Source organism: Geotrypetes seraphini, chromosome 3 (assembly GCF_902459505.1).
Source record: "Geotrypetes seraphini chromosome 3, aGeoSer1.1, whole genome shotgun sequence".
Classification (NCBI taxonomy): domain Eukaryota; kingdom Metazoa; phylum Chordata; class Amphibia; order Gymnophiona; family Dermophiidae; genus Geotrypetes; species Geotrypetes seraphini.
Window position 1 is genome coordinate 174062162 of NC_047086.1, and position 25372 is coordinate 174087533.

General features: G+C 46.4%; 1 protein-coding gene across 5 annotated transcripts in view; it reads right to left on the reverse strand.

The window, feature by feature from the left end:
* Positions 1 to 25372, reverse strand: part of MTFR2 (mitochondrial fission regulator 2) — an 89466-nt gene that overhangs the window by 10168 nt on the left and 53926 nt on the right. For all 5 annotated transcript variants that reach the window (XR_004538825.1, XM_033938309.1, XM_033938306.1 and 2 more), the window contains 3 exons: positions 22088 to 22293; positions 7716 to 8019; positions 6201 to 6381 (listed from right to left, as the gene is read on the reverse strand). Coding sequence is in view for 4 of the 5 variants with exons in the window: in XM_033938309.1 (XP_033794200.1) it covers positions 6201 to 6381; positions 7716 to 8019; positions 22088 to 22293 (691 nt within the window). In the remaining variant the exon portion in view is untranslated. The remainder of the gene's footprint in view (positions 1 to 6200; positions 6382 to 7715; positions 8020 to 22087; positions 22294 to 25372) is intronic.

Below are 25372 nucleotides of genomic sequence, written 5' to 3' on the forward strand. Positions count from 1 at the left end.
GGGGAGGGGGGGGGGGGCTGTGGTATTTGCTACATAAGATGACCCTTATTTCCACCCACTTTTTTTGGGAAAAAAGTGTGTCTTATGGATCGAAAAATACGGTATTCACTAAAAAGCAAAGTATGTCACTCTGGAATATGTTTAAACCCCTCTCCTATAGAATTTACATTTATATAGAAAAATCTAAATGGCACTAAAGGAGATTCAGATCCACTTAACTAGCTTTTAATCCAGTTTGGGGCCCATACCACATACATTCAGTGTATTTATCAGTCGCCTATTCAGCACCGTGTCACTTAAGAAGCATTTCTATTAGTTTACTCACTACCGAGGTCAGACTAATCAGCCTGTAATTCCCAACCTATTCCTCCTAAATTATTGAATGCCCCTTGTATCACTGCCCACGGAATGCCGATGCCATGTCAGAAGGCCACGAGGCCCCAGCCAAGGATCATCAGTGCAATGCTGAGGATAGGATTACATTAGGGGAAAATGAATGGAGACCTGCAAAAGAAGGTTTTGAGACTTCAAGAGTAACAGAAATCTGCTGGGCAATAAGCAAAATGGAAAAAAGTTTGTCTTAACAGAGCTGTCAAGTTACCCAGGTCCTGGGGGAGATTTTAGCAGTCCTAGTTTTGTGACAATTACATCTTGATACATTTCGGTACCTGCAGTACTAATGTCAATGGATGGAACCTGGGTCTACAAATACCCCACCCCACTACTCTGTAATACGAGTCCAGAACCAAAACAATCTCTTGTTGGACTGGGTAACTTAACTTTGGGTTCTTTGTGCTATAAAGCACAGTTACTTACCGTAACAGTTGTTATCCAGGGACAGCAGGCAGATATTCTCTATACGTGGGTGACATCATCCACGGAGCCCCGTCGAGGACAGCTTTTCAAGCAAACTTGATTGAAGATCTTAAAGTTTGCTCGTGCTGCAGTGCACATGCGCCTTCCCGCTCAGCTAGGGGGCGCGTCTCCTCAGCGTGTCCTCAGTTCAGATAGCTAGCAAAGAAGCCAACCAGGGGAGGTAGGTGGGTTGCGAGACTATCTGCCTGCTGTCCCTGGATAACACCTGTTACGGTAAGTAACTGTGCTTTATCCCAGGACAAGCAGGCAGCATATTCTCTACATGTAGGTGACCTCCAAGCTAACCATAAAGGGACAGCAGGAGAGTTGGCAATTTAGGAGAACAGATTAAGCAAAACTGACAGTAGTGCAAAGTGAAGCTATGAACCGAGGATCAAGTGGCGGCCTTGAAGATCTCCTCAATAGGCGTGGACCTGAGGAAAGCGACAGACGCCGCCATCGCTCTGACTTTATGCCCCGTGACCCGACCCTGCAGCGGGAGACCACTTGAGCGTAGCAGAAGGAAATATAAGCAGCTAACCAGTTGGACAAGGTGCGCTTGGAGACAGGACGCCCCAACTGATTTGGATCAAATGATATGAAGAGTTGAGGAGCCGTCCAATGAGCTTGAGTGCCTTGCAGGATCCGGTATGCCATCAGGACCCATTTCGCCATCATAGAATTCTGGTATAGGCGCCAGCCGAACTTATCCATAGTACGCCCCTCCCTGCCCGGCGGGACAACGGCATAGATCCTGGAGGGATTAGATTTCTTCAAGGAAGACTCCACCACCAAGGACTGGTGGGAGAGCTGGGCCCTTTCAAATCCCTTGCACGGGACCATCCAATAGCGGGATTCCATCTTGGATGGTATGGCTGGAATGGCGTAAGGTGTCTCCAAATTGCGGAAGAAAGTCTGCTTCAAGACGGGATTCAAGGGGAGACACAGGGACTCCCTCGGCGGATGAGGAAGTTCCGTCTCCTCCAAATACTCCCGCGTATACCTGGACTCAGACTGGAGGTCCAGCTGAAGGGCCTTTCCCATGTCCACCACAAACCTGATGAAGGAGGAAGTCTTGGCTGAGGAGTGCCCTTCCAGAGGAGAAGAGGATCTCAACTTCGGGGCAGCTGAAAAAGAGGGAGAGGCCTCCCTCGAATACTGCGCAGGCACATTAGTGTCAATAAGCATGGACGCCGAAGAAGCTCTGCTAAGAGACCGGGGAGGCGTCGACGAATGCTTGCGGGCTATCCGCCCGGAGTGTGATGACCCCGGGGTCTGAGGGACAGAAGACCGGGGGACAAGGCCTGGAGAGCCCAGGAAGGAAGATACTTTCCGACGCGGCTGCGAGGAGGGAGTCCACGAGCCCGATCCGCCTCGACGCGGAGACCGAGGAGGCACGGAAGACAGCTGGGCCGAGACTCAGGCACGGCAAGAGCTGATGCCTCGATTGTCCTCGAGGGCCCGGAGACCTACCCGCTTAGGAGAGGCATGAGGACGTTTAGCAGACCGGCGCCTCGAGGGCGAGGCATGCTTACAGCGGTGCCTCGAGTGAGGTCGGGTGGCTGGGGATGCCTGTCTCGAGCGGAGAGGTGAAGAATCACTCGAGGACAACCGGCAGGACTGTCGGTGCTTGCCTCGGGGAACCTCGCTGCGACGTTCAAGCTGGTGTGCAGGGAGCAGGGTCGAGGCCGGAGCAAGTTGGGTCAGAACTAAGGAGAGCTGCGTGGTCAAGATTGCCTTAAGCATATCCTCAAACATTGGCACTGAGACCAATGACTGGTGCAGCAGTGCACTCCAAAGAGGGCGACCTCGAGGTAGAGTATTCCCGTAATTTGGAGGCACGCTTTGGAGGAGGTCTCGAAGAGGCTGGCAGAACTGCACTCACTGCCTGGGATGCCAGAGTATCCGTGGAAGGCTTCTTAGGTAGCGTAGCTGAACCTGATGGAGGAAGAGGAAACTTACCTGAGACCGAAGCCTTAGCAGCCAGAGCAGCCAAGGTCTTCGAGGCCGAGGGGGACTTGCTGAGAGTCGAGGTCTTCGAGGTCGAGACCGAGGTAGAGACTGAGGGCAAGACCGGGGTCAAGGCCTTGGCAGCCTGCTGATCAATGGCACCGAAAAGTTCAGCAATATTGGCCTGCCGACATCAAAGAGCCCGAGGCTGGAGAGTGGCACACCACGGGCAGGAGTCGGTAGGGTGGTCAAAATCCAAGCAGAGGATGCACCAACGGTGCGGGTCAGTAAGTGAAATCACCCAACCGCACTGCGTGCACTTTTTAAACCCGGTAACAGGCCGGGACATAGGGAGAAAAAGTGGCCGTGGCCGCACGAGACCAGGCAGCCAGACGAAAACCGGGTTCCCCCGGCCGAAAAGAAACTGATAGTAAATTATTAACAAAGACTGTAGACGCGTAGCACAGCGACTCCGATCTAAGTAAAAACAACAAAAGAAGCCAAGGTGCAGGAAGGCACTTAGAAAACGAACGCAGAGAAGAAAGACAGGGCTTACTGGCTCCGCGGAAAACTAAGAACTAAGGCCTATAGAAAGATTTATGGATGACTAATCAGTTACATAAACAAATACATGCCCGTTTTAGTCAGATGCTAGGGAAAACCATAATCTCCTTACCCAAGGTTTGTTATTTTGCCAGTTTATACTAAGAATAGAGACCAAGACTAATGAGAAATACTTTTATTATGAAAATAGAAAAATATAGTTCATAAGCCAGCAGCAATAACTAATTATTGTTCACAAAATATCTGAATACATATATGAAACTCAGTACATAATTATCACACCACACTTACTAGATAAATGAGTAAAACTAATTCTTACACTCTAAATAATTCCTTATAATAATAATTCCTGATTAGCAGGAGCAGCAACTAAAATATAGCTTATCACCGCAGGTGCTTCACTTCTCCTTATCCTGAACCACAATAGGATTCATTTATCTAACCCCAGCTGATAAGATAATAGAATTCTGTATTCTCACCATCCGATTAGGCTGTAGCACAAAATCAGGTGAAAGGGAAGACGTCCTCTACTCAGCACTGAAGATAAGAATTCTTTTGGTACAGATAATCAGTTTTGGGATCCCCTTCTGTACCGCAGACTTTACAGCGACCAAGGCTGTTACAATCTCCGCATATTGGTTGGTTTTGGCACCCAATCTATACTTCAAGGTTTCAATAGGTGTATCTGCATTCCATACTACACCTACTCCTGCGACCAAATCATGGTCCGAGGCCTGGTGGAAGGCACAGCCGTCCACGTAAACTTGAGTTATATTGGCACAGAGCTGTTCATCATAAAGATGATGACGATGGGGTTCCTCCTCTTCTGGTGGAACATCAGGTTCCGGTATACCTGTAAAAGAATCTTGTTCTGTACAATCATGCAATTCTGTTATCCCTTGGACTACTGTGTTACAATGTTTCAGAGCATACTTTACCTGTAACGGCCATCCTTGGAGAGCCAAAGTCCATGAGACTATTCGGCTATTAGAGACACGACCAGTCTTGATCCTGTCACTACCCAAGAAACTAATGGGTTGATGACAAGTCTCTACAATGAGCTTTTCTCCTTGGATGTAACTCCGAATATGTTGAAGAGCCCAAATGTTTTATTTTTATTATTTTTTTTTCGTTTAGGAAAATAATAAAAAAGACGCAGGGCATAGCGACTTCCGAAGAAAAACAATAAAAGAAGCCGCGATGCAAGAAAGGCACTTAGAGTCGCAGAGAAGAGAGACAGGGCTTTCTGGCTCTGCGGAAAACTAAGAACTGAGGACCACGTTGAGGAGACGCACCCCTTAGCTAAGTGGGAAGGCACATGCGCATGCACGGTGCAGCACGAGCAAACTTTAAGATCTTCAATCAAGTTTGCTTGAAAAGCTATCCACGACGGGGCTCCGTGGATGACGTCACCCACATGTAGAGAATATGCTGCCTGTTTGTCCTGGGATAAGGTCGCTTTTGGCTTGGCCCCACTTTACTTGGTTGACAGATTTTTAGTAGCTTCTCAAAGGAACAGTAGAAGATCTCAAGCCCTTTTTGTATTTCCCGCCATTAAGGGTTGTAAAGGCAAAAAATATGATCATATTTTCATTTCAGGCAGCTTTCTATGATAAAGATTTCTGACAGCTGTCACTCACATCTCACTCCTATGTACATTTTAGAAAACAATTGAAGACTTACCTTTTTTCAAAATATTTGGTTGATCTTCATTGTTTTCTCCCTTTGTTATTATTTAACTTTTGTAAACCGCATTGAACTTGAAGGTTATGCAGTCTAGAAATCCAATGTTATGTTTGAATTTTTTTTTTTTTAAATCAAGGCTGAAGCATAGATTTATCAGCTGGTCTACTTTATCAGGACAGGCTAAATCATTTCTGTTACACTCCATTGCATCAACAGACCTATAAACTGGCACCTTTATTTAAGTGTGGCAATGCTAAGCGCTGGGTACCAATTCTATAATGACATCTGTTTCCTGCTTTGTAGTGCCTGTTTCCAAGCTAAAGCACAAGGCCTATCAAATTTTTAATACTGATAAATAAGCCAAAGGGAAAGCGATGTCTTATTTCTATAACCTACTTATTGATAAATAATCTACGTTAAATACAGAAATTAACCATAAGTGCTTAACATAGAGCTCACAGATTATGGTCCAGATTATGGTCAAAGGTAAATAGGCCCCTACTTTCTGCTAGCATGTCACAATCACTCTTATTTCTTATGTGGAGAGCAGTGTGGACCCCACATCGAATGAAACAAGCAAATTTGATAACAGATGATCTTTGTTGGCACTGTTTAAATTCTCAAGGCACTTTATCTCATATGATTTACGAATGCCCTCAAATTCGACCCTTTTGGTCACAGATATGGGCCCTAATAAGTACCATTTCAAATTGTAATGCAGATTTATCTTTTGATATAATTGTAATGCGTTCTCTTCACCCCTGCTTTACTAACTGCTCATGTGAGCCACAGTTGATAGATATCTTGTTGTCAGTTGGTATACGACAAGTTCTACAAAATTGGAAATCAGCTTCCCTATTTTACTTTCTGGTGGAACTCAATCTGCTTATACAAACGATACGAACAACATGCTATGGACAAATTACATTCTCATTCGACAAATTCAACCCGAAATATATGGACACCCATTGACATTTATCTACAATCTATTTAGACATCTACTGTTTTTGTACCAATTGCATTTTGGTGACCTTTTAACATTATGCTTATAGTGCCAAACTTTCAGGTACTGCATGATGTTGCATGATGTTCATTATTTCTGTTCTTATTACACAATAAACAAATTGAACTAATAAATGACATACCCTTGGTGTTTCTGGACTAGAGAATGAAGATTCTTCATAGGATTTATTTTCTTTGTCAAATGAGCTGTCGTCATTGCCTCGGTGTGCAAATTTTTGCTTCAGAGCATGTGCAATGAACGCTGCTGGATCAGACATTGAATTCCGCTTCTGCTTTGTAGTAACGGGTGTGCCTCCCGGTGACCTACAAAAGTGAAAAAGAGTTAGATGGTCCCCGACAGTACATTTTCTACAATTATATAAAAGTTAAAAGAAAAAAAAGGATTCAATCACTGACAATATTCTGTTTTCTTTTTTTTAATGGTCTATTCTACTAAATCAGGAGTAGGTAACCTCAGTTCTGAAGTGCAGCAACCCTGTTGGATTTCCTCAATGAATATAGAAACATAGATGATAGCAGAAAAGGGCTACAGCCCATCAAGTCTGCGTGCTAATGACCCAGATCCTTAGCTCGACCCCCGTAGGGATCCCACGTGGATGTCCCATTTATTCTTAAAGTCGAGCACGCTGGTGGCCTTGACCACCTGTACCGGAAGTTTGTTCCAGTGATCTACAACCCTTTCTGTGAAGAAATACTTCCTGGTGTCACCATTAAATTTCCCTCCTCTGAGTTTGATCGGGTGCCCCCTTGTGACCGAGGGTCCCCTGGGGAAGAATATATCGCTTTCCGCCTCGACACGACCTGTGATGTACTTAAATGTCTCAATCATGTCTCCCCTTTCTCTACGCTCCTCAAGAGTGTAGAGCTGTAGTTTGCCCAGTCTTTCTTCGTATGAGAGACTCTTGAGTCCGGAGACCATTCTAGTGGCCATTCGCTGGACCGATTCAGCTCGAAGCACATCTTTTTGGTAGTGTGGTCTCCAAAATTGCACACAGTATTCCAGGTGAGGTCTCACCATGGTTCTGTAAAGCAGCATTATGACTTCAGGTATGCGGCTGATGAAGCCTCTATTGATACATCCCAACATTTGCCTTGCCTTGAGAAGAAGCCTTAAGACTTTCTTATTCAAAAGGTTAATCTGAGTATTCATTATTAATTATGGGTCTAAAGCAGGGGTGTCAAAGTCCCTCCTCGAGGGCTGCAATCCAGTCGGGTTTTCAGGATTTCTCCAATGAATATGCATGAGACCTATTAGCATACCATGAAAGCAGTGCATGCAAATAGATCTCATGCATATTCATTGGGGAAATCCTGAAACCCCGACTGGATTGCGGCCCTTGAGGAGGGACTTTGACACCCCTGGTCTAGAGTGATCAATGATTCCTAAAAATTTTCATTAATGACTTACAATCAAATATTTCCTGTCCTACATTAACTTTCATGATATTTCTCAGATCTCAGCCATATAAACTTAGTTTTATTCCTATATAATTAGAAGCTTTTGAAGTTTCTGCTTACTGTTCTGGTTCTTGTTTTATTGTAATAGAAAAGTATTTCACTTATTTCTGAAAACAGCATACAGTAGATTTTATAGATCTATGTTTGTAAGTAACAAATAATTTACCAGAGCAGCTTACCTTTCCACAGCACGCAGATGGATCTTATTTAGATCTTTCAGCACATCCATCATATTGGGAATGCACCCTGCTCTCTCTTTGCCAGCAGGCACTTCACTTTTGAGGCTAGTCTTATTAGCAGCACAGCGTTGTTTTAGAAGGTTAATGGAAGAAGAGTTGGAGTCAAAACTTGTCAATAGCTGAGGAGGTGGTGGAGGTGGTGGTGGAGGAGGTGGGGTTGCACAGTGTTGAATCGGTGTTGAAGCTGATGAGGGACGTGGAAAACTACACTTGGGGCTATCAAAAGGATTCAGAGAATCAATACCTAAAACGAAATATGTTTATAAGAAAAGAATTCAGCACCCAAAAGGTATAGGAATGAAAAGAGAACTTACATTCAATCTACTATAATAAAACGCTAAGCGTGCATGTGCATTCTTACCTGCGTGATTCCTGATCCGTGATCAGTAGGTCCGTGGCCCGCAGGAGTGCGCATGCACGCATACAACGGTCCCTGCGGTCTTGCCGTCTCCCTTACAGATCATGCCTGGCATGGCTCCCCCCTCAATCACTGTAAGGAAGTTCTTCATCGGTGTACCCCCCCTCTTCGGCGCACCCAAACCCCCGTTGACCCTCCCATCCGAGCCTCCCACCGCGAGACGACCAAAAACCTCCCGACTCCAGCAGTGTCCGCAGCACTGTAAACACGCTGCTTTGCGGCCTTCTATTGCCCGTGATTTCCTCTGTGGCGTCCCTGAGATGCGGCAGAGGAAATCATGGGTAGTAGAAGGCTGTGAAGCAGTGTGTTTACAGTGCTGCGGACGCTGCTGGAGTCGGGAGGTTTGTATGTCATCTCGCGGTGGGAGGGTCCGATGGGAGGGCCAGTGGGGTCGGCTGCACGGAGGCGGTAGTGCGGGGGTGGGAAAACAATGGTTCTACTGCACAGGGGGATGGGAGGGAGGGATAAAAAAAATGCCGGGTTCTACTGTACAGGGGGATGGGGAATAGAAATGGAAAGATGCTGCTCAAGGGTTCTACTGATTCTGAACAGGGGGATGGGAGGGAGGGAGGCAGGAAGGCTGGCTTCGGGAGGTGGGGGTAGGACATATTCTGGAAGGTAGTGAGGGGGACATAGGAAGGAGGCACTGGGGGCACTAAGGATATAGGAAGGGGAACTGAGGGCACTAAGGACATAGGAGGCACTGAGAGCACTAAGGACACGGGAAGGAGGCGCTGGGGGCACTAAGTACACAGGACCGAGGCAATGGGGGCACTAAGGACATGCGAAAGAGACACTGGGGGCACTAATGACATAGGAAGGGGTACTAAGGACATGGGAAGGAGGCACTGGGGGCATTAAGGACATAGGAGGGGGCACTAAGGACATAGGAAAGGGCACCTAGCACTCGTTAATGTAACGGGCTATAACACTAGTATTTTATAATAGCCTAAGATAACTTGGTTAAAAATCAGACCAAGGTCTAACAAGTTCAGCATCCTGTCACTGAGTGGCCAGTCTAAGTCAGTAGAGCCCAGAAAAGTAGATCAAATTTCTCATATATGATGGTTACTCCAAGCTACCTGGCTAATATTTTTTTAACTGTTTTCATAGGGAAACAGCATACAATTCAAGTTTCAAGTTTCAAGTTTATTGATTTTTGATATCCCGATCATAAAACAATTCAAAATATAGGCAGTAACTGGCAAATTCTATATAGTCTGCCTAAAGTTAGGCGCCAACATCAGAGTGCCAAGCTGATGTAGGTGCCTAACTTAATTGGTTAATAGGCTTAATTGGTGCCAATAATTGGCACTTAACATCTCATAAATGACATTAATTGGACTTAATTGAAAGTTAGGTTCCTAACTTGAAAAAAACATGATTCTATAAAAAGAAGGTGCCTAGTCCAAAGCGCCCATCTAAAAATGGGTATGGTTTGAGGTGATCGTAGGTGTTTTTTGAGTTAGGTGCCTCACTTAGGCACAGGTATTTAGGCAAAGAAAACCCCAACATAAAGGGTGCCTAAAGTTAGGATGCCTAATGCTGCTTCTATACAGTGTGTCACACTCCCCAGGAGAAGGGCACAATTGCTCCATACACGACCTAGCTAGGAGAAAAAGTGCAAAAATACAGTAAAATACAGTAAACTGACAGGGAAGCAACCCTGCAGACCAGCACTACCTCAGGATTTTTTTTTTTAAAGAACAGACTCCACAGGCTCTCAAAGCAATATGCCTTGCTTGATTTAGGGGGCAAGGCTTATTGCTGAGGCTTCTCTAAAAAAATGTGGGGGGGTGGAGGAAGTGGGGGGAGGGACTCCGCTTGAGACCCGCCGGGTTTGACACCCCCGAGGTCGGACAGACCCCCAAACAGGGCCCGCCCAAGCTCTGTCCGGCCAAAAACAGGAACTAGAAACCCCCTAAACAAATTCCAACAGCCCTACCAAGGGAAATGGGTACAGATCACTCAACACCTGCTAGAGACTGAAAAAAGACTGATGTAAATAGAGAAGGGAGTACAGTGGTACCTCGGTTTACGAGTGCACCGGTTTGCGAGTGTTTTGCAAGACGAGCAAAACATTCGTAAAATCGGCGCCTCAGAAACCGAGCGCGCTTCAATTTGCGAGCGCCCCCCCTGAGAACCGGCACCCCCCCTGCCACCATCGGGCATCCCCCCGCCGCGACCTGAGGTCCTCCCAACCCACCCGAACCCTCTTCTTACTTTCCTGTAGCCTCCGCAGCGGCACTAGCACTAGCATGTCCTGTGCGTGGTGCCGGTGCCTGAAGATCTACTTCCTGTGCTGGGCCTGAGAGTTCACGTCGAACGTGAACTCTCAGGCCCAGCACAGGAAGCAGATCTTCAGGCACCGGCATACACAGGACATGCTGATGCCGGTACCGCTGCGGAGGCTACAGAAAAGTAAGAAGAGGGTTCGGGTGGGTTGGGGGGACCTCAGGTCGCGGCTGGGGGGGGTGCCCGATGGCGGTGGGGGGGTGCCGGATCGCGGGGGGGCCTTCGGGGGGAGCAATGCCGGTTCTCGTGGGGGGGGGGGGGAACAGCGCTGCTGGCCTCGGGGGGGGGGGAACATATCAAAGCAAGTTTCCCTTACTTCCTATGGGGAAACTTGCTTTGATATACGAGCATTTTGGATTACGAGCATGCTCCTGGAACGGATTATGCTCGTAATCCAAGGTACCACTGTATATTATATACTGTCCCACAGTTTTGTTTTCAGTCTCCACCTGCTGGTCATGATTGGATATATACCCATTCGTAAAGATTAGCCTCTACTGGTCTGGAGAGTGCTAAAGAATGTACCTTTAAAAGGTACTGGATGTTGGTTTTCCACTGCCAATATGAGCTGAAGAAATGGTCATACAAATCCATTTAGAAATGGTCTTCTGAAGCTGGCTGGCCCCAGTGGCCAGTACCCACCAGCACAAAGAGATGATCAGACAGTCAAAACTCATTTGTCATATCCAGATAATGAAGCAATATTCGGTGGACATCCAGCAATTTCAGAAGGAATGGTACAGTTTGGGGGGCGGGGGGTAAAGATAATTTGTGCACGAAAGAGGAGCAGGACTTGGGAGTGATAGTATGTAATGATTTTAAGGTGGCCAAACAGGTCAAAAAGGTGACGGCGAAAGCTAGAAGGATGCTAGGGTGCATAGGAAGAGGTATGGCCAGTAGGCAAAAGGCATTGATGTCCCAGTATAAAACATGGCGAGACCTCATTTAGAATATTGTGAGGTTGAAGTGTGGCTACAGCCCCAGCACCTTGAGGTTGAGGGTTCAAATCCATGCTGCTGCTTGTCACCCTGGGCAAGTCACTCAATACCCCCATTGCCCCAGGTACATTAGATAGATTCTGAGCCCACTGGGACAGACAAGGAAAAATGCTTCAAGTACCTGAATAAATTCATGTAAACCATTTTGAGCTCCCTGGGAGAACAGTATAGAAAACTGAATAAATAAATAAAATTCTGGAGACTGAACTTTAAAAAAAAAAGATATAAACAGGATGGAGTTGGTTCAGAGGAAGGCTACTAAAATGGTCAGTGGTCTTTGTCATAAGACATATGGGGACAGACTTAAATATCTCAATATGTATACTTTGGAGGAAAGGCGAGAGAAGGGAGATACGATAGAGATGTTTAAATACCTTAATGACAAATGTGCATGAGGCAAGTCTCTTTGATTTGAAAGGAAGCTCCAGAATGAGAGGGCATAGGATGAAGTTAAGCACAGTTACTTACCGTAACAGGTGTTATCCAGGGACAGCAGGCAGACATTCTTAACAGATGGGTGACGGCACCGACGGACAATTTTAGAGTGATTGCACTCTAAGAATTTAGAAAGTTCTAGCTAGGCCGCACCGTGCATGCACGATTGCATTCTCTCCTGACGGAGGCGTGCGATCCCCAGTTAAGATAAGCCAGCTAAGAAGCCAACCCAGGGACGAGGGAGGGTTGTAAGAATATCTGCTACTGTCCCTGGATAACACCTGTTACGGTAAGTAACTGTGCTTTATCCCAGGACAAGCAGGCAGCATATTCTTAACAGATGGGTGACCTCCAAGCTAACAAAGTGGGACGGAGGGAAGGTTGGCCATTATGAAAATAAATTTTGCAAAACAGATTGGCCGAAGTGTCCATCCTGTCTGGAGAATGCATCCAGACAATAATGTGAAGTAAAAGTATGAACTGAAGACCAAGTAGCAGCTTTGCATATTTCCTCAATAGATGTAGATCTGAGGAAAGCCACAGAGGCTGCCATAGCGCGAACCTTCCAGTGACAGTCTGGTCTGAGCATAACAAAACGAGATGCAGTCGGCAAGCCAGTTGGAAATCGTTCGTTTAGAAACAGGATGACCCAACTTATTGGGATCAAAAGAGAGAAAAAGTTGGGAAGAGCGGTGAGGCCTGGTGCGGTCTAAATAGTAAGCCAAAGCACGCTTACAGTCCAAAGTATGCAGAGCCTGTTCTCCGTGATGAGAATGAGGTTTAGGAAAAAATACAGGTAAGATAATGGACTGATTAAGATGAAAGTCAGAGACTACTTTAGGGAGAAACTTTGGATGAGTACGAAGAACTACCTTGTCATGATGAAAAACAGTGAAAGGGGGGTCTGCCACTAGTGCATGCAACTCACTGACCCTCCTGGCAGAGGTGAGAGCAATAAGGAAGAACACTTTCCAAGTGAGAAATTTGAGATGAGCTGTAGCCATAGGTTCAAACGGAGGCTTCATCAAAGAAGAAAGGACCACATTGAGGTCCCAAACAACAGGAGGAGGTTTAAGAGGTGGTTTCACATTAAAGAGCCACTGTATGAACCTAGAAACCAAAGGATGAGCCATGAGAGCTTTTCCTTGAACTGGCTCGTGAAAAGCTGTAATGGCACTAAGGTGGACCCTGATGGATGTAGATTTGAGACCAGAGTCAGATAAAGAGAGTAGATAATCCAACACCAGCTCCACTGCTAAGGAAGATGGATAATGATGATGCAGTGAGCACCAGGAAGAAAACCGAGTCCACTTCTGTTGATAACACTGGAGAGTGGCTGGCTTCCTGGAAGCATAAAGAATATTATGAACAGGCTGAGAAAGAAGTGTTTGAGCTGAGCTCAGCCCGAGAGAAACCAAGCTGTCAGGTGTAGAGATTGGAGGTTGGGATTACTGATGCTGAGAAAGCAGAGTAGGAAATGCTGGAAGACGAATGGGCTCCCTGGAACTGAGTCGAAGAAGAAGGGAGAACCAATGTTGCCTGGGCTACCGTGGGGCTATGAGAATCATGGTGGCTGAGTCCCTCTTGAGTTTGAACAGGGTTCTCAAGAGGAGAGGCAGAGGAGGAAAGGCATAGAGCAGGGGTGTCCAATGTCGGTCCTCGAGGGCTGCAATCCAGTCGGGTTTTCAGGATTTCCCTAATAAATATGCATGAGATCTATGTGCATGCACTGCTTTCAATGCATATTCATTGGGGAAATCCTGAAAACCCGACTGGATTGCGGCCCTCAAGGACCGACATTGGACACCCCTGGCATAGAGGAATCGATCTGTCCAATTGAGGAAAAATGCATCTGCCGCCAGACGGTGAGGGGAGTAAAGCCTGGAGCAAAACTGGGGCAGTTGATGATTGTGAGGGGTTGCAAACAGGTCCACTTGAGGAGTGCCCCACTGAGAAAGACGGACTGGAGAGTGGCAGGATCGAGCGACCATTCGTGAGGTTGAAGGATTCTGCTGAGGTTGTCCGCTAAAGAATTCTATTCTCCCTGAATATAGACAGCTTTCAGGAACAAATTGCGAGCTGTTGCCCCAAGGCCAAATCCTCTGGGCCTCCTGACACAACAGGAGAGAGCCTGTCCCTCCCTGTTTGTTGATGTAGTACATTGCTACTTAATTGTCTGTGCAAAGAAGGAGTACTTGTGGGCAGAGAAGATGCTGAAACGCTTTGAGGGCATAAAACATCGCTTTGAGTTCTAGGAAATTGATGTGATGTTTCTGTTCGTGGGCAGTCCAAAGACCCTGAGTTTGGAGATGATCCATGTGTGCTCCCCAGGCCTACGGGGAAGCATCTGTGGTAATCACCATGTGATGAGGAGGCAGGTGAAATAGAAGGCCTCTGGAAAGATTGGAGGAGTTGAGCCACCAATGTAGAGATTGTCGAAGAGACGATGTTACAGATTTGTGTTGTGAACATGGATCTGTCGCCTGGGACCACTGAGTGGCTAAGGTCCACTGTGGAGTATGCAGGTGAAAACGTGCCAGGGGGGTAACATGAACAGTGGAAGCCATGTAACCTAAGAGAACCATCATGTGTTTGGCAGAGATGGTATGGAATGGGAGCACCTGTTGACAGAGATGACGGAGGGTCTGGAGACGATCGGATGGAAGGAACGCTCTCATGAGAATGGTGTCCAGAAGGGCTCCAATGAACTGAAGTCGTTGAGTGGGGATGAGATGCGACTTTGGATAATTGATCTCGAATCCCAGGAGTTGAAGGAAAGAGATTGTCTGGTTCGTTGCATGTACCACTTGCTGAGATGACTGAGCTGTGATCAACCAGTCGTCCAGATATGGAAAAACCTGGAGACCGTAGACAAGCGGCCACCACGATGAGACACTTGGTGAATACCCTGGGTGAGGATGCTAGTCCAAAGGAAGTACCTTGTATTGGTAATGACGGCGGTTGATCAAGAATCTGAGGTACCGTCTGGAAGTCAGATGAACAGGGATATGCGTGTATGCCTCCTTGAGATCTAGGGAACATAGCCAGTCGCCCTGAGTGAGAAGAGGATAAAGGGTGGCCAGGGAAAGCATTTTGAACTTCTGCTTGACCAAACATTTGTTGAGATCCCTGAGATCCAAGATGGGTCTGAGATCTCCGGTTTTTTGGGGGACAAGAAAATAGCGGGAGTAAAATCCCTGTCCTCTCTGATCTAGAGGAACCTCCTCGATAGTGTTCAGTAGAAGAGATTGTATTTCCCGTAACAGTAGGGAGGACTGAGAAGGGTGCAAAGCAGACTCTTTTGGGGGACTGTCTGGAGGAAGAGTCTGAAAATGTAGAGAGTAACCGTGACGAATGATGGTGAGAACCCAATTGTCTGAGGTGATGAGTTGCCAACGGTTGAGAAAAAATTGAAGACATCCCCCTATGGGCTGAGGAAGAGGAGAAGAAGGGGGAAGACTGGCTATGTCCCAAAGAAGCATGTCAAAAAGTCTGAGCAGTTTTAGGCTAACAGCTGGCTTTATGGGTTGCTGCTGCTGTGGACGAACTGGCTGCTGCTAATGTTGACGTTGCTTGCGAGGCTGGGGACGAGAAGGCTGAAGAGGACGAGCAGTATAACGGCGTTGATAAGAAGACTGCTGTCTAAAAGGACGGGTAGGCGAGGGTTTCTTCTTGTTCTTAAGTAAAGTGTCCCACCGAGTCTCATGAGCAGATAGTTTCTGTGTAGTAGAATCGAGAGATTCGTCAAACAGCTCATCACCCAGGCAAGGGGCATTGGCTAAATGGTCCTGGTGATTCACATCTAATTCAGAAACCTGAAGCCAAGCCAAACGCCTCATGACAACAGGCATAGCAGTAGCCCTGGAAGTCAGCTCAAAGGTTTCGCAGATGAAGCGGACCAGAAACTTCCGAACTTGGAATAAACTGGAAACGTGTTGCTGGAAAAGAGGGCGCTTACGCTCAGGAAGATAAGCCTGAAACGTAGAAACCTGCTGAATGAGATGTTTCATGTAGAAGGAAAAATGAAAGGCATAGTTACTAGACTGATTGGCAAGCATAGCATTTTGGTATAAACGCTTGCCAAAGCGATCCATGGCCTTACCCTCTCTGCCAGGAGGGACAGACGCATACACACTAGCCCCTGCAGACTTTTTTAGTGTAGACTCGACAAGGAGAGATTCGTGAGGCAGTTGAGGCTTGTCAAACCCTGGGATAGGAATAACCTTATAAAGGGTGTTAAGCTTACGTGGGGCTCCAGGAATAGTCAAAGGAGTCTCAAGATTTTTGTAAATAGTTTCCCTGAGAATGTCGTGAAGGGGTAATTTGAGAAACTCTTTAGGAGGTTGGACGAAGTCTAAGGCCTCAAGAAACGCCTTGGACTTTTTAGAGTCAGATTCCAAGGAATAGAAAGCATCTCTGACATTTCTCTGAGGAATTTGGAAAAGGAAGTCTGTTCAGGTTAACTGAGAGGCTCTTGCAAAGAAGGTTCCTCATCAGAAGAACCATCATCACCTGAAACCAAAGGTTCCTCAGAATCATCCCAGAGGTCAGGATCCCGCACCATTGGTAAGCGACCTCCAGAGTCTGGTGTCGAGGGGTCAACACGGGTGGTCTTCCTCACTGACTTACCTGAGCGTACCGAACTGGTACCAGGGGAAGTGTGGGACGGAAGATGTTGAGTAGACTCCAACAGCGGTACAGGAGCTGTGGAGACCGAAGCAACTCAATGGTGCGATGGTCTCAGTTCCGCCGATAACACTGGCATGGATACCAAAGAAGCAGCATGAAGCAGTACCGAGAGCGCTGTAGCCGACAATACAGGTTCAATAGGAATCGGTATCAAAGGCTCAGACCGAACAGGCACTGGATGGTTCGGTGTCAAGAGAGCAGGAAGAAGCTGCTATAACTAGTCCTTCAATTGGACTTGCAATATGGCTGCATTACGATCGTCTAAGGATGGCACCGTTACCGCTTTTTTCTTCTGCGGTAACTTAGGTGCCGCTCTACGCTCCGGCAAGGAGGAGGCCGATGAAGAGGCACTCACCTCGATAGGAGCGGAGCGTTTCCTAGAGCGCCTCGAGGTCTGCAGGATTTGGCTCACTGCTAAATCGACCTGAGGGCCCGCCAGGTTAGGGGAAGGCTTCTTAGCCGGCTTACCTGGAGGATGTGGCACTGAAGAAGGGTCTAGCGGTGCCGGAGGCACCGATTTTGAGGAGGCCACCGACATCGGCGTGGATGTCGAGGGACCCTCCATCCCGGCACCGAAGAGTAGTTTTTGTTGAAGCTGACGATTCTTCAAAGTACGCTTTCGGAGCGAAGCACAACGGGTGCAAGCCGATGCCCTATGATCTGGACCCAAGCACTGAAGACACCAATTGTGGGGGTCGGTCAAAGAAACAGGGTGAGCACACTGCTGACACTTCTTAAAACCCGATTGAGGGGACATGAAGGGAAAGACGGCCGCTGCAAAATCGAAAGTCGAGGCTTTGATTTTGCCAACAGGCCCCGCCGGGGGCCAGCCGAAAAAACAAGCAAAAAGAAAGTTTTTTTTTTTTACTTTAAATGAAAATAAATGAAGAAAAAAAGAAGTAAAAACTTCAAAAAAACACGTGAGTGGGAAGGTAAGGAAAAAGATTCAACAGCCGTTGAAAAAGACACGACTTCTTAGCTACGCGGAAACTAAGAAACTGGAGACCATGTGCCTCCGTCGGGCGGGAAGGCACTCGCGCATGTGCGATGCGGCCTAGCTAGAACTTTCTAAGTTCTTAGAGTGCAATCACTCTAAAATTGTCCGTACCAGGGCTCCGTTGGTGCCATCACCCATCTGTTAAGAATATGCTGCCTGCTTGTCCTGGGATAAAAAGGTGATAGTCTCAGGAGTAATCTAAGAAAATACTTTTTTACAGAAAGGGTGATCGATGCGTGGAATGGGCTCCCAGTAGAGGTAGACACAAAAACTGTGTCTGAATTCAAGAAAGCGTGGGGAAAGGCAAATGAGATCTGTTAGGGAGAAGAGGAGGTAGTGGATGCTGCCATTTGACCTTTATCCAACATGAAAACTGGAGACTACTTTCAGCAAGAAAGAGGGGACTGTATGCAGTTCCCTGCAGGATAATGTCTATAGTTCAGACACCCAATGTGCTGATGTGACCGCCACTAAAAATGCTGTTTTAACCATCAGGTCCATCAATCATGCTGTCTCCAACGGCTCATACGGAGCTTTTGTGAGAGCCCACAAAATGAGATTAAGACTCCACATTGGAAACGGTTGACATAGGAGGATGCAGACGGAATGCTCCCTTCAAAAATCTGGACACATCTGGGTAAGCCAAACTGAGGTGTTTTCAGGCAGACAGAGGCTTTTTATTCCAAAATCGGAAAATTCAAGTGATTTTAGCGCCAGAATCAGCCCATGGGAGTTATATAATGGATCAAAAAATTTGGAGAATAGGATTTTAGAGGTAAAGGACCCTGGCCCTTGCTCCAGAAGCTTTTAAAAACTACCTTAAAGACCTCCGCCTCTATTTCTCTTATAGGCTATTACAACCAGTACTCACTGTGCAATGCAGGTGCTGGGAGCTGCTTAGGCTGAAACTGCAGCCAGAGAACCTCTGCCGCACACATGCCTAGAAACCCGGACAGCTTGCTTCATCAGTCTGCTCCTCAGTCCTACCAGCTGGACTGAGACCTCAAACCCACAAGGAATGTCGAGAGGAGCAAATGCAGTCAGCCCCTGATCTTTGAAGAGCCACTCAGCCTGCACTCAAGCTCTCTGCAGACAAAACCTGGAGCGAGCCTGGCTCCCAAGGGAATGGTCCATGAGCTCCTGGACTGTTAATGCAGGCTAGTCAAGCAGTTGCCCTGCAAAGAAGGCTGCTTCTTAGCCACAGACCTCTGCTAGAGTCTGTGTTCTCTAGCAACCAGAGATGTCCCAAAACTGGGAGCCTCTGCCAGCACTGAAAAGCCTTATGACCAAATAACAAAGACCTGAAAGTAAAGGAAAAATAAACACAAGCAGAACAGACAGGCTCCTACAATCTCAAGTGTAGAGAGCAAAACTGAGGAGTTACAGGACAGCCCAGAGTGAAGGGAGGCGGAGCAGAAAAAATGTAACTGAGGCTCCCTCTACCAGATCTCGCGATCAAAGATAGATCATTCTTGAACCTGTGGGTTGTGTGCCTATTGCACTATTCTAGAAGTTTGAAATTTCTAGTTGTTTACAAGAGAACTTTCCAACAGGGACATACCAGTGCCAAAACCTCTTCCGGTATTTCCTCCCAGAAAGTTTTAAAAATGAAACAAATTTTTTTACAATCTATTCTCTTACAACCAGAAGCCAATGCAATTCTGTCAAAAAAGGTGAAGCATGATCAAATCTAGATTTCTTAAAAGTCATGTGGGCAGCCGTGTTCTGATCTAACTGTAATGAGTTCAATAAACCAACTATAAATCCAGGGTAAAGTGAAATTACAATAGTCTAAAGATGACAATACTATGTATTGAGTCAAGATCGCAAAATGATGACGTTCAAAAAGTGCATGTACAGTTTTGTTTCAATTTTTAAAAAACATTTTTGTACTTCACTATTCACTTGTGGTTGGAAAGTGAGCAATGAATCTAAAATAACTTCCAGTAGTTTTGATATGCATTCAAGTGAAAGTGAGACAACTTTAATGAGTCACAGAAACTAGAAAAGACAGAATTTGGGTGCCAAACAAAAAAAAGTAGACTATCAACCCATAATTGAATCTTGGAAACACAAGCTTTAATTTTAGAAGGATCCACTCCCTCAAGGATGAATATATCATCTGCATATGAGTAAAGAAATTCACTCAAAGATATTAAAGGTTAGTGGAGACAGGGGTGAACCTTGAGGAACACTACTTTGGGAAGCCAATAGGTGGGAGAGAGGGAAGGAAAAGATGCTGGACAAAGAGGGGAGGAGAGAGATGCTGGATGTGGGGGCAGGGAGATGTCATACTACAAGGATGGGAGGGAAAAGATGATGGACTACAAGGGTGAAGAGTGGGGAGAAGGGAGAATGCTGGGAACAGTAGGACTATGTGGGAGAGACCATGGGAGGGGGCGCTATCAAGGAGATGAGTGACAGGAGAATAGCGAGTAAATGGCAGAAATGCAGTAATGGGAAATAGATGAAAGATGGAAGGGAATAGGAGGCTGGGAAAGGAATAAGACCAGAAATAGCAGAGCTGGGGGGTGAGAGATGAGTTCTGGGGGCAATAAGAGCAGAAGTGAGCCCCACGTACTTCTGCTCCATAAGCTGCCTTATATGGCATCTTGACCATCTTAGCGGTAGTACTGTGAGACTACAGCTAGGTGTTAGCGGCACCATCTTGAAGAATGCAGCTGCTGGGGCAGGAGTAAGTGGGTCCTCATTGCCCCTGGGGTAAGTCAAGTTATGCAGCTGACTTTGGAGGCGGGGAAGGTGGCTGAAAGGCACTTAATGTAGGCAGGCAGGTAGGAGAACCGGCTGGCTGGGAGCCGATGGGAGTGAGCTGGCTGGCTGTAAGGGAGCCCCTGGAGGAAGGGGTGTTTGATTGATGATGCAGATGAAATATGCCAATATTTTTTTTTTTTGGGGGGGGGGGCGTGGTGCCAATACAAAAGGTGACTCAGAGTACCACAATCCCTTGAGTTGGCCCTGTACATGAATGCCAATTTCACCATGTATTTTAGAACAGACTTGGTAGGTACATTACTAGTAGAACTTCAGACATCTTGATTTGTATGTCTAAATTTTGAATTGGTTGCCCTTTCTAAAATCCCACTTCACGTCTTTATGTTTAAATGATTTTTATTATTCCAGCTGTAAGAAGCAAATACAAACAGTAGTATCATTCAGGAAATAACATTTTCAACAATATAATCAGTTCCCCTCCCATCCCCCCCTCCCCTCCCCTCCCCAAGAATCCATGGCCAGTCCAACAGCTGAGAGTGGGAATAAAATCTTAAAGATTCAAAAGTCTACTGCGAGCACGCGATGTGAGGTCCTGCCAGAAGTGCTCCCACACCTGACAAAATTTGCAACCCGGGCCAAGAGTCAAGTCTCCCACCATGCGTCTCTCCAGTGTTGCGTGCACTATCATTAGGGATCTCCATTGTGCATATCACGGGGGATCACGGGAGAGCCAGTTGGTGAGGATGGCTTTTTTTCCCATCAAAAGGGCTCTGGAGATAAATGCTGACATTCCCCTGGGTTTGGGCGAGGCTATATTATAAAATCCAAACAACGCCCTCGGTTGCGGAAGCCATCGCCTTACTTCACGTCTTTATAACATAGGTACAAAATAGTTGTCCAATTGGCCCCTCCATCTAATGACATGTTGTACAATTACTGTCTCAACAAATAAAAAGGCAACCCAGCCTGGAGTGAGAAAAACACTATTTGTGCCTATTTAGAACAGCAACTTAGCTGCCTAGCCAACCTTTTATCCCCCAAGAAGTTTCTACACACTTGATTCTCTGAACCTCAGACATCTCCTTGTCATATATAAGAGAATCTATGCATGTTTATTTTTAAAATTTGCATGCAAATTAACTCTACCTCCAGAATGATTCCAGCTAACTCCAGGTAAAAAATATATGCAGGCACTATTATTCACATATACCTCAGAAATTTATAAAGGAACTATTCCTGCATATTACACAAAAGACTTATAAAATTCCTCCACATTATCTAACCAAAATTTCACTTCACTCTCCCTTACAAGTAAAACAAGGAGAAATGAACAGGTTATATAAAAAATAAAATGTTATGTTTTGTTTCATAAGCAGTCTTCTTTAAAAAGAGAACCTTATTCCCATATTGTTGGGCACTTTTCACATCTGTGGGCCTGCCACTGAAGAGGAAAATGCAAGTTGGCAAGTTAATGGGTCTCTTGAAAACATAATCCCTAGACATATTTTCCTTCCTATTAATCCAAGACATACTCTTTATGCCACAGATAAAAGTAACTGCAATAGTAGGAAGAAAGCATCGAAGGAAACGGGTTTTATAGTGTTCACCAGCATGAACAGGTCTATAAAAATTAATCGCTATGTGGGTTAGGAAAAAGAAGCACATACTCTTGCCACAAAAGGAGGAAGACAGATTAGCACAGTATACAAAATGACATCAATTCCAGTCTTAACCATTTCAGACTTACAAGCATTATTGCTTTTTGTTTCTTGTAGGGCAACGATTGTAGCAATCTGGGCATGGAGCTGCATAAGTTCACGTTCCAGGGCAGCGATTTTCTGGAGTGCTTCTGTATTGGTGGGAACATGACTGCCAGTTACTCCTCTGTCTCCAGGGAATGAAAGCATTACTGTTGGAAGCTTTTTCTCACTTTCACTTGCTACGTCCTCATTTCTGTAAGCAAGATTTGTAAGAAGAAAAAAAATTGAACAGAGAATAAGACAGGAATTTCTTCTGCACAGAAGGATAAGAGATTAGGAATACTACATACAGTGGTACCTCGGTTTACGAGTGCACCAGTTTGCGAGATCTCGGAGAGAACAAGAACTCGCAGGCCTTGAGCATGCGCAGATGCTCAAGGCCCAGAAAGAAGAGGAGGCCAATCTTTGGGCACCGGCACCAACGCACAGGACATGTCGGTGCCCAGGCCCAGATGACAGTAAGAAGCGGCGGAGGGAGGGTGCCAGATCGCGGGGGGAGGGGCCTTCGGGGGGGAGCAATGGCAGTTTTCGTGTGGGGGGGGGATAGAGCAGCACCGCTGGCCTCGGGGGGTGGGAACGCATCAAAGCGAGTTTCCATTATTTCCTATGGAGAAACTCGCTTTGATAAATGAGCATTTTGGATTACGGGCATGCTCCTGGAACGGATTATGCTCGTAATTCCAAAGGTACCACTGTACTCCCTTCTTCGTGGAATTAGATTAGAAAATATTTTGAATCTGAAGCTGCAAGAAGCTGACAAATTTACTAAAGAAAGATTAGGTTCTTACCTTGGTAATCTTTCTTGTGGTACTGAAACAATAGGGCTCTGTATCTCAACTCAAAAGATGCTTGCAGAAAACTGTCAATCATGTTTTCAACTCTGTCTTCTTCCCAGGAAGCTGCTTCTGTCCCCTCAGTTCGTACAAAATCAATTAAGTTGCATTATAATAAAATACAAAACTGGAATGAGGGAAATGGGGAAAATATTCCCCAAACTACAATTCTGTTCTGCTCTATAACAAGTATAGTAATCAACACCGGAAGAGGAACTGAGCTTCTAGGCATAACAGGGCGGTTCTAGTGCCTCCTTGTTTATTGACATATGTTACCGCATTGTCCGAGAAGACTACAACTGCCTTGCCTTCCAGAGAGCTCTCCAGTGCCTGAAGCGTTAGATGAATGATTCTGAGCTCCAGGTGATTTATGGACCACTTCTGTTGAGCCAGAGCCAATATCCCTGGACTGGGAGTCTGCTGCAATGACTTTCCCCCCCCCCCCCGGAAACCTTAAAGGCTGGCATCGGTCGTTAGTATAACCCTGGAGGAGATGTGAAGGGGCATGCAAAGAGCAGGCTGCTCTTTGCTTTAGGTAGCCAGGAGAGCATCTGTTGTAGCAAGTCCATCTGAGGGGATCAGCAAGAGAGGAGAGAGTCTTGGAGGGGGGGTCTCTTGTGCGCTCTGGCCTAAGGAACCACCTCTGTGATCACTTTCATCGATCCCAGGAACTGCAGATAATGCCACACTGTGGGGGGCTGGCCTCTCTAGCAGCTCCAAAACCTGCTTCTAGAGCATCGGTCTGCGCAGCTCTGGAAGAAACACTTGGCCCAGGGCCGTGTCAAACAAGACTCCCAGATACTCCAAGCACCGAGATGGATCCAGCAGACTCTTCTTGAAGTTGGCTAGCCAGCCCAAGTTTTGGAGGGGTTGCAACACTCTTGAAACCGCCAACTCACCTTCCTCCTTGGACAGCGCACTGATAAGCCAATCATCCAAATATGGGTGCACCTGAATCCCAGCTTTGCGGAGATGCGCTGCTACCCCTATTATCACCTTGGTAAAAGGTGTGCAGTACCATGGTCAGGCCGAAGGGGAGCATGGAGAACTGAAAATGCTGCTCCAGCACATGAAATTGCAAGTACCTCCTATAGGCCAGGGAAATGGAAATATGAAGATAGGCCTCCGTCAAATCAAGGAAGGTGAGAAATTTCCCTGGTGCCATTGCCACTATGACAGACCGCACGCTCCCAATGCGAAGTGTGGTACCTTCAGTATCACATTGATTGATTTGAGGTCCGGAATCAGCCTCCAGTCTTCTGAGCCTTTCTTTGGCATGATGTAAGTATATGGAGTATCTGCCCAAGCATGATTCTGCATCCAAAACTGGCTTCATAGTCCGAAGAGCCAATAGCTTTGTACCATAGCCAGAACTTTGAGGGCTCTCTCCAGTCAGACAGCTGGAGAATCTACAAAGTGGTAGGGGGCCACAGAACTCAATTTTGTATACCTTCTGGACAACATCCAGAGCCCAATGGTCTGCGCCATTCTGAGATCAGACCGACCAAAAGGCCAACAGTCTGCCCCCTATCTGGGGGAGCTTTGCCCCTGTCCTGGCATCATTTCTTAGTGTCTGGTGAGGAGCAAAAGACCAAGGCTTGCTGTCTCCTGCCCCTGCTGAATTTCTGATGTGGTCCCTGAAAGGGTCTCTGAAACGTTTGGCCTCCTACATATGTGTGGAATCTTTGGGAGCCTCGAAAATTGCCCTGTCCCAAACTCCAAGACATTCAAAGTCTGCTGTCCAGTTAGGCCATCTGCGCATCCACAATATAATTCACCCCAGAGAGGAGAATTTTGGGATGTTCCTTATCCTTTGGGTCCGAGGACCGAGACAAGCACATGTCACAAAGGAAGAGGCAGCTTAATCCCTAGGGACAAAGCCTTGAATTGCCACTTGAGGAGCAAGGTCACTTTACAGTCCTGAGTATCTTTTATCATCATCCCTCTGTCACTAGGCAGGAAGGTTCATTTAGTGACCTGGAGGACACCAGTGAATTCACTTTCAGCTGAACAAACAGCTGCTGGAAATCTGGTGCCATCGATACAGCTTGGTCATAGTTTTAGCCACTTGAAGGGATCCCTCTGGTGACTCCCATTGGCAGCGACCAGCTTATGACAACCGGATCTGAGGGGAAAAAAAACACCATTGGAGCCACAGAACTGCTCATAATTGAGTATTGAGAAGAGGAAGTTCCAGCTTTAACTCTTGCAGTGAGGTGGAAATATTGAAAAGCAGAGGTCTTGAAGAGCAGGTGCACTGTGGGGTCCACCACCTCTTGACCGCCTTCTTCCTGCAAGAAAACAGAATCTGCCAGAGAAACTTCATCCTGGGATAAAAGTGGCATGGAATTGGACTTTCCATCTCACAGACAATGACAGACTGAACCTCCTGGTCCAGGCTCTGATGTCATAAACCTTTAAATTCAACTGTTGAGGACA